Source organism: Acanthisitta chloris, unplaced genomic scaffold (genome assembly GCF_000695815.1).
Source record: "Acanthisitta chloris isolate BGI_N310 unplaced genomic scaffold, ASM69581v1 scaffold26432, whole genome shotgun sequence".
Classification (NCBI taxonomy): Eukaryota; Metazoa; Chordata; class Aves; order Passeriformes; family Acanthisittidae; genus Acanthisitta; species Acanthisitta chloris.
Genome location: NW_008660312.1, coordinates 5,460 through 14,805, shown reverse-complemented (window position 1 = coordinate 14,805; position 9,346 = coordinate 5,460). Strand labels below are relative to the sequence as shown.

General features: G+C 49.1%; 1 protein-coding gene across 1 annotated transcript in view; it reads right to left on the bottom strand.

Moving 5' to 3' along the window:
- The window catches only part of DDX11 (DEAD/H (Asp-Glu-Ala-Asp/His) box helicase 11), a gene marked incomplete at its 5' end in the record, with an annotated part of 18,120 nt that overhangs the window by 3,319 nt on the left and 5,455 nt on the right, over positions 1–9,346 (bottom strand). The window contains 13 exon segments of the mRNA XM_009069772.1: positions 461–610; positions 1,397–1,500; positions 1,862–1,934; positions 2,618–2,730; positions 3,202–3,336; positions 3,819–3,942; positions 4,607–4,648; positions 5,162–5,229; positions 5,353–5,397; positions 7,652–7,731; positions 8,494–8,540; positions 8,639–8,791; positions 9,327–9,346. The exon segment at positions 9,327–9,346 is cut by the window's right edge and continues 207 nt beyond it. Coding sequence (XP_009068020.1) covers positions 461–610; positions 1,397–1,500; positions 1,862–1,934; positions 2,618–2,730; positions 3,202–3,336; positions 3,819–3,942; positions 4,607–4,648; positions 5,162–5,229; positions 5,353–5,397; positions 7,652–7,731; positions 8,494–8,540; positions 8,639–8,791; positions 9,327–9,346 — 1,154 coding nt within the window.

Here is a 9,346-nt window from a genome sequence, read left to right as displayed (position 1 = left end):
AGTCACCACTGCCAGTGTTCCAGTTCTCATCTCTGCAGTTATACCAAAAAGCAAAGCAGTGTTTGTCCTATGCACTGCAGTGTGGCCCCACTCTGCTGAGCCCGTGGCTGTGCTGATCTGCGCTCAAGGGACACATAGGGAGAAACAAATTCCCTCTAAGAGCTCCATCCGAACAGCCCTCCAAGCCGCATGGGAACAAGTCTGCTGATTATGAAAAGCAAAGATTGTTTCCCCCCATGGCTGCTACACAGACAGTGCATTTATCAAATGTATAGCTGCATTCAATCTAATTTAGATCCCAGCTCAGTGATCAGCCACCCAGGAAGTATCATTTATCCGTTACTGCAGGGATTAGCTAAATAAACATCTGCTCTGCTCTGATGTGCAGAGTATGAGAGGCCTGTAATGCATATGTAATTGTTTGAGTTTTAAACCCAAACTGCCCTGGCTGCACAATCACCTTTTTCTTAGCTGCCAGGCGGGTGAGCAGCCCTGTCTTCTCCCAGTGTGCATACACCTTCTTCTCATACTCGTAGGAGGGGAAGAAGCACACCACACCTCCTCTGATCATGCTGCACAGGTTGCAAAGGATTCGACCCGTCTCATCCATCTGCAAGAGAGATCAGAGCACACTGCAGCTGACAGGAGCTCCAGCTAATGCCCCTCCAATGCTGTGCTCAATCCCAGGATCACACCTTCCCTATGACATGCCTTATGGCAGGAAAATATGTGGGAAATATGCCAGGTCTAAGAGGACTGTCTAAGGGAGCTGGGCATCACTAAAAAGCTCTTCATTGCTTGCCCTCTCCCCCTAACCCAGGGTTTCTGTTACTGCTGTGGAGCAGTGGTTATTCAGGAAAGGAAGGTTTGCCTCAATGGCTGGAAGCTATCACATTAGAACAGATGTTAAGAGCTAGTTAGCATATCTGGTGGAGATTCAGCAGGGGCAGAGCAGATCTAGTGTCTGGCCTTGGGTGCTTACTGGCCTGACGCAGGAAGGAAAAAGTGCTAAAACACCTGCTGCTGCCCCTTTTTTGGGCTACAGTCTGCAGGGTTGCCCTGCTCCACTGTCACTGAGCCCTTCACACTATGACACACAGAACTGTCCTCCTGATGCCCAGCACACAACTGCAGGATCTCAGTACAGTCAAACAGAAGTTCCTATATTCCCCATCTCCAAAAGCTACCTCTGAGGAAGCAGCTCAAAAATCCCTTCTGCTACTACTCTTTCTCAATTACCTGGCAACACACCTCCTGCAAATCCTACAGATTTCCCTTGCCCTAGCCTTTGATCAGCCCACCTTTCAAGCACAGAGCGTACTGTCCTATGAAACATAAGCATGTGAAGCAAAGAAAAGAGATCCCAAGGATCCAAGCGAACAAAGGACAGACTGACCATTTGGGGCAGGTCTCTTGTCTGGTAGGTGAATTCCAGCCGCTGGTTGGAAGGACCACTGCAGAGGATTATGGGTAATAGGTTTTCTGGAGGAATCACATGTCCTGGAGCCAAAAACAAGTAACGAGAGTCAACATCACTGCTGTTGGCACAAACCCCACACGCTGAAGAGCTTTACCCGCACGCAGGTGCCAGAGGCAAACGTTTGCCTGGCTAAGCGAAAGTGCCCAAGTCACTCAGCTGCTTCAACTTCCATTCCCTCAGCCCCTGGGAAGAAGGCACAGCAGACACTGCCTGCCAAGACCACTGAGGAAGCGCAGTGGAAGGGAACTTGCACCCTTGTGCTGCCCTGATTTCTAAGAAAGATGCCATGGTGCTTAGAGTGCTGACAACACAGCATCAAAGCCAAACTGCAGCACCAGAGTCTTGCAGAGACAGCTGATGAACCATGCCTGCCACACTCACCACAAGAGAACTCCATGACACGTGCAGGGTCCACACCAGCACCGGTCAGCAGCTGCTCTCGGAAATCAGCCACCTATGAACCACAAGCCAAAGACAGGCAAAGTTCCAGCAGCCCAAAAGACACTACACCAGTGGCACCAGTACTGCTCCTCCCAGCACCAGCACGGAGGGAAGGAGCAAGCGCCCATCAGCTCCCTCGAGTGGGCATGGGGGAGATGGGGTGCCCCTACGACAAGCACAGGTCAGAGGAGTGCCGAGCACACGCTGCAAGGCAGAGGCAGTGTGAGGCAGCAAGAGCCTCGTGGGTGCCGCGGGAGCAAGGGGAGCCGCAGCCGCCACAGCCGGAGCTCCCTCGGCCCGTGAGGAGCAGCAGTGCTCTCTGCCAGCAGAGTGGATCGTCCCGCAGGATCCCTGTCCCAGCAGGAGGGCAGCTGGTGTCACTACATCCTCCCACTGCTACCCACGCTAGTTCCAGCCTAGCACGAGCTTAGCCTGCATCGTCTTGAGGACAAGAGAGACTGACATGGGCAATCCTGCCCTTGCACCTACAACTTTATCCCTGAGCAGGCAGTGTGGCACCTCATGCAGGGCAACCGTACCAAGGAGACAAAAGGACAGCTAGGAGAGGTCTTTTCCCACACGTGCTATGGGAAGTGAGCACATCCCAGTGGGGCCTGGCTGCTCTCTTTCCACGACTGCTTGCAGATAGCACCATAAACTTCCTGAGATCCCAGCACATCATCCTTGTTCCCTCACCGGCTGCATGGTGCCCCCAGCAATGATTACGGCACGGCATTCTTCCACCACCTTAGCAAAGTGGACAGCTGGATTCAGCAAGAGGAATTTGAGGCTGCTTTGACCAACTGTGCCTGGGAAAAGGAGAGATACAGTATCAGGAGTTCACCGTGGGGTACACACACAGGGATACGAGAGATTCTCCCTCCCGCCCTGGGCACTTGGGCAGGTCCCCACCTCTCAAAGCAAGGACATACTATTCAACACTGACAGAGGCAGCAGCAGGTAATGCCAACCTGGAAGTTACTTTCTGCTTCCTAATCTCGCTGGAGCTATAGAAGAGGTGCAGTAGATTGCAGAATGAAAACTGACATCCAAAGTGGGAGCAGAGCTCTACAAACCCTGCCCCAAATGCCCTTGGTTAAGAATTCCTTTGGGTACATAAGCATCCTCAGATAGACCAAGCCTGCCAGCCTGCATCATGTACAGCACAGAATGTAGCTGCAGGATCCTCCCAGGCTCCAGATCTCCTCCCTCACTACCAGTGAAGCACCCTACTTGTGACTGACTTATGCCACATCTCCCCAGCTCACCCTCCCAAGTACCTTGCCTGTTGAGAATGACTCTGCCATCTTGGTTTGCATTTGTGAGGGCTGAGAGAAATCCTTCAATCTGCATCAATGGAGAGGCAGTTCGGAGCTGGTCGTTCTCAGCCTCCACAGGAAGGCTCTGGGGAGTACCTACTGGCCCGAAAGGAAAAGGAGAGAAAGGTCACATTTCTAAAGACAGGGGCTAGGCATGAAGTATGTTCTACAGGAATATGATCTACATATACAGGCAGAGAACAAAGACCTAATAAAGGGGAAAACCTAAATTCTGTCTCATTGCTAGGAGGAAAACAAAGATCTGTTTTTTGTGGTTGGCACCGCTAAACAGAGCTACACACAGTAGCTCAGGTCTCAGAGCAAGCAAGGTCACAGCAGTCCAAAGCTTCAGTAAGTGCAGTGGACTCACATTCAGCTTGGAAGTGACCTCAGGATATCTAACCAAATGTATAGCTGCCTAGGTCAGCTAGTCAGACTTGTCAAAGCACCTGTTCAGGACAGCTTCTTGCAGCCTCTCATTCTTCAAACCTGCCTCCCCCTATCCTCATGCAGATAGATGCAGGTTCCACATCCTCACTCTGCCCACAGATGCACAAGGGGAGAATGTCTGAACTCACCTTCTTTATCAGATCCCTGCTGAAGGGTCAGAAGAAAGTTCTGCAAACCAGCCAGCTTTTGGTTCTCCTTGTTGGTCTTTACAGCTGTGGCAGGGCCTCCATATCGCTCTACAAACCCAAAAAGCTGCCAAACAAAAACCAGAAAGACTCAGAGTACCAACAGCAGGGATCAGACAAGATAAAAGCAGGTTTGCTGACTTATCTGCTTTGATAAAGTTCCTTAGCAGCTGTTCACAAACCAGCCCAGTCAGAATCTATCAGAACAGCCCAGAGTTCCCATTATCTTCCTCCACCCACTGAATCAAAACCAAAACAAGTCTCCAATGACCATTCCGCCAGCACAGTGCAGCCTACCAGGCTGGCAGGTTTGACATCAAGCACCAAAGAACTGGCACCCACTGGCATACTGTGGTACACTACACTATTTCTGTGCTGGATAAGCAAGGGCAATCTGCCCATACAGTGCTTTTTGCAGGAACCACTTTGCTTGCAGAGCAGGGTGGAGAAGGCAGGCTCCCACTCCACCTACTGCATCTTCCACCTCAAACTCCATGTGTGAAACAGCATTGGAATGCTGATGACCACGAACTGGCACCCACTGGCATACTGTGGTACACTACACTATTTCTGTGCTGGATAAGCAAGGGCAATCTGCCCATACAGTGCTTTTTGCAGGAACCACTTTGCTTGCAGAGCAGGGTGGAGAAGGCAGGCTCCCACTCCACCTACTGCATCTTCCACCTCAAACTCCATGTGTGAAACAGCATTGGAATGCTGATGACCACGACAGGGGCTCTGCTGATGAGGCTCTTCTCACAGTAACGCTGAACCTGTTGGAGGAAGACAGAAAAATGAACTGCCATTCAGCATCCCTTCTCCCATCCTGCTGTCCTCGATCTCTGTCCAGCAGAGATATCAGTTTACGTGTTTTTGGGGAGAGGCACACATCTCTTTGTGAGCACTACCTCCCAAACAACAGAGTATTCCAAAGGCATTGCATCCAGAGTGGAAACACACACCCTAAGTTCAAGGGATGGGTTATGTTACTGGAGTATAGTTTCTTCATTCTCAGCCCCTAGAGTTTACCTTTGCCTACAGACAACTTCTACACTTGTACATGTTTAATCACTTGCTCCCCACTACCCCAAGACCATGTATCCAGCCTCAATGGACTTTCAGTGAAGCTGCATCAGAAGAGACCTGAACTCTGGGAAGATGGGGCGAATCTGCTAGAAAGCAGAATCTGACATATGGACCTTGCCTCTGCTTCCAGCTCTCACTCTCCCCAGTAAGCTCAAACAAGTCACCACCACCCGTGCCCTAGCAGACAACATTTGCATTACCTTGAAGAGGTTGATATTGTCAATCTGGCTATGAAACAGAAAGTCATTGATGGATTTTAGCTCTGTCCCTGAAATAAAAGGAGGGGAAAGCAGAAAAAAAATAATTAGCTGCTGGGCCTGCAGCCCCCTACTGCCCACACCCACATCCCTAACTGATGGCTACATAGCCCATGTGTTCACTCCAGCCTCACCTGTTTGGGAAACTGCCTGACAGCCAGGATTCTGGGTCACATTACCTGCAAAGCATGAAACCAATTTAAGGAAGGTTTACAATACATAACAATCCCATGCGCTGGGGACAGAGTGGCTGGAGAGTAGCCAGGCAGAAAGGGACCTGGGAGTTTGGATAGATAGAAAGCTGAACAGGAGCCAACAGTGTGCTCAGGGGGCCAAGAAGGCCAATGGCATCCTGGGCTGGATTAGGAGCAGTGTGGTCAGCAGGACCAGGGAAGTGATTCTGCCCCTGGACTCAGTGCTGGTGAGGCCACACCTTGAATACTGTGTTTAATTCTGGGCCCCTCAGTTCAGGAGGGATATTGAAGTGCTGGAGCAGGTCCAGAGTATAGCACTGAGGCTGGTGAAGGGACATGAGCACAAGTGCTATGAGAAGAGGCTAAGGGAGCTGGGGTTGTTTAGCCTGGAGAAGAGGAGGCTCAGGGACGACCTTATCACCCTCTAAAACCCCCTGAAAGGAGGTTGTAGTCGGGTGGGGGTTAGTTTCTTCTCCTAGGGAACCTACAGGAAAATGTTTTTTCCATGATTTCTTTTGATCTTCTTTCTTCCAAGTCTAAGATACTCTAGTGCATAGAATATCTATATTCAGTTATCACTTCTGTGTCTAGAAGTCTTCCTGCAGAAAGTAAAAATATTTCAAAGACCTTGAATACACATGTAGCACCTTGTTTGATGCTACAAACAATATTAAATGGCAGTATTAATCTGAAATATAATTTAAAAATAGTCTTTGCTGTCAGCTTGCAGTTTCGTTTCTTCTCCTAGGGTACCAGCAGTAGGACAAGAGGGCACAGACTCAAGCTCTGCCAGGGGAGGTTTAGGTTGGATATAGAGGTTTTTTATGGAGAGAGTGATCAACTATTGGAATGGGCTGCCTGGGGAGGTGGTGGATTCACCATCCCTGGAGGTTTTCAAGATGAGACTGGATGTGGCACTTAATGCCATGGTCTAGTAACCACGGTAGGGTTGGGCTTGATGATCTTTGAGGTCTTTTCCTACCCAGCTGATTCTATGATTCTATGAACAGGTCTATCTTAAAATTAAGCAAGAAACTAATTACCGAGTTAAACGGTACACTGTACCAGGACAAAACCCAAGAAATAACTACACATCTGCAAAACAGCTATACAGACAAAACACGAGCTCCCACTCAGTTCTAATTGCCACTGTAGGACAAGTGTGCTGCTGCATCCTAAGAAACACCACCTACACTCCTGTAGCAGGAAGCAGCAGATAGGGTGAGTGCTCAGAAATGCTCACACACTGTGTAGACATTACGCTACAAAGACAACGGGACAGGGACTGCAGTGCATCCCTCATCCCTCCTCAATGCAGCAGTGAAGGGCTGGGAGGCACAGAGGGTGGCAGGAGATTGGGAAGAGAGGAGAACCTGAGGACACCTCTACACCCAGACCCCAAGAGCCAGAACAGGATTAACTGCTGCCACTTACTGCAGTTTATGCCCTAGTGTTTAACACCTACCTCACATGTCACTTTTGTAGCCTCAGTCATGAAGCTGCATACAGGCTGTATGTTCTAATGAAAGCACTTCACTGAGTGTGGGGAAAAGAGGAGTGACAGGACAGAGCAGAAAGAGAAGCATACATTTGAGAGAAAGGCAGAGAGCACTACCAGCCCCTGGCCCAAAGTGCCCCATTTTGCCTGGGCAAGCAGGAAGTTCTTCATGAACTTAGGACATGCTCTCCTCAGGGCACACTGAGGTCTAACAAACAGATCATCAGAGAAAAGGATCTCTGCGAATTCCTGTGGATCTAAAATCACAGCAAAATAATACTCTGTCATAAAGAAAAGGCACCACTCAAGAAAGATTCATTTTGCAGAAGTATGCTGACACATGTAGAGGCCTTGCTTCCAGATGACCCACGAGACTTATTCTACACAGCTCTTGTGCTGCACTATTATACATCTGCTGTATTCCTCACTTAGCATCTTGCATCATCCCCACTCAAATCAGATCTGAAAACCACACAGAAAGAGATGGAAACTGCCTCTACCAACATACAATGTCATCTGCTGCTCCTCAGCTAATCAAACAAAGAGAAGGGTTCAAGTAGACACCAGACAACTCCCCCACATTAAAACCAGCCTGAAAAACAAAATTACTGACATCAGAACCTATACATGAGCAACACCTCCCCACAGTCTCTGCAGAAGAGGAGGGGGGCAGTGCCCTGAGGAAGCATCAGCTAGCTCAGAGTCTACCAACATCCCTAGAGATAGAATGGGTTTGCTTACCTCCCAGCATGGCCACAAACCGCTCCAGTAAATACAGGATCTGCTTAATGTACATCAAGTTCTTTGCCTTCAAACGTTTCCTAAGAAAAGCAAGACAGATATTGGGCCCCCAAATATCTTCAGGGACTAACACAAGCAGCTGAGCTGCAGTAACAAGTACCTGAACTACTCTTCATTTTGGAGGCAGGAATCATGAACACTTTCTCCCAGGCTCTCTCCCTGTTTGTGACAGGACACAGCCCTCTGGCTATCCTGCCCAAGGTCACCCCAGAGCACTCACCCATGCACCCCACACTGTTCCTACCGCTGCTCTTCTCACACTTTAACTACTGGATTTTTATTACAATAGCAATGATGCCTCAGGTCCCTGTTGGAATATGGTCCACAAGTTCAAAGTTACTAGCACTGAGTACATCAACCACTGCAGGGATGCAGACCCAAAACCCACACACAGCTTCCTTCTCAGAGCTTACTGCCTCTGCCATAATGCCTGTCAGCGCATGAAGGACTAAGGTCGAGGAGAGACATTAAAAAAAAAACCACTTTTGAAACTGCATCACAGAGTAGGAGTGATTAGAAGGAGATATTGGGAAAGGAACTGAGAGTATAAGAGAAAGCCAGAATCATTAGGGTAACCTCCTCTCACTGCTTAATGCCAGCCCTGGGAGTCTGACTTAGATTCTAGACAAAGAGATAATGAACCAAGTGTCTTTTCATCTGCAGAATTATTAATATATTAACTTTCCACCGGGGAAAAGCAAGAAAGACCCTGCAGCCATGAGACAAGCCATGGCATCCACACTGCCTGTCACTGCTGTGCTACTTTCCTCTGAGATCCTCACCTGTATCGCTCCATGTACTGGGACAGCTGGGAGTGGGCACAGCACAGCTGCACAAACAAAAAGAAGGTTGTTAGGAAGGAATCAAGAAAGGGCACTGTGCTGGGTGCAGAGCTCCCTCTCCATAACAGGCTGGGCTATGACTCACCTGAGAGCCGCTGACCTCTGCACTGTGGATACAGGTGATGGTGTCTATGAGGTTGTGGGCCTCGTCAATGATTACGACCTGGTCCTTCAGCTTGATCCCAGCAGCACTCCTGGTAGGTTCATGCAAGAGCATCTGATAGGGCAACACCACCAGCTACAGAAGAAGCACACACTGCCCTGATTCCAGCTCACAGCATTACAAACTTAAGGCACTCTCCAACCACTCATTAAAGGCCCATATTAGAGGGCCTTGCAGAAATCAGCCAAGTGTCTTGCTCTTATTATAGGAAAGGTAGGAAGACAGGAGCACATGCTTGAGGGGCACTGGGATGTCAGCTGAAGCTCAATGATTATGTTACAATTGCCTATCGGCTCAGGTTACCTTCCAAACCTCCTTTGAATCATGGAAAGCATGTCTTCTGAGAGAAAACCAAGCCAGGAAGAAGAGTGGTGGCACGAACTAAGACTATACCCACGTGTCAGTATTGCCTCAGACATATTGAGCCTTTCAAGTATTTCAGAATGCTGAGACACACTCACAGCCTCCCCATTAACTTTTGATGGGAATTCTCATTTTCCTTTGCTTTCTCAGCAAAACTACAGCCGGCAGAAACACAGCCTGTTTACAGACTCCCACGACACTGAGTGACAGCACTGGAGGGAGCAGGCAATTGGTTTATTCTCAGTGCCTGGCATTAATTCCACTTGA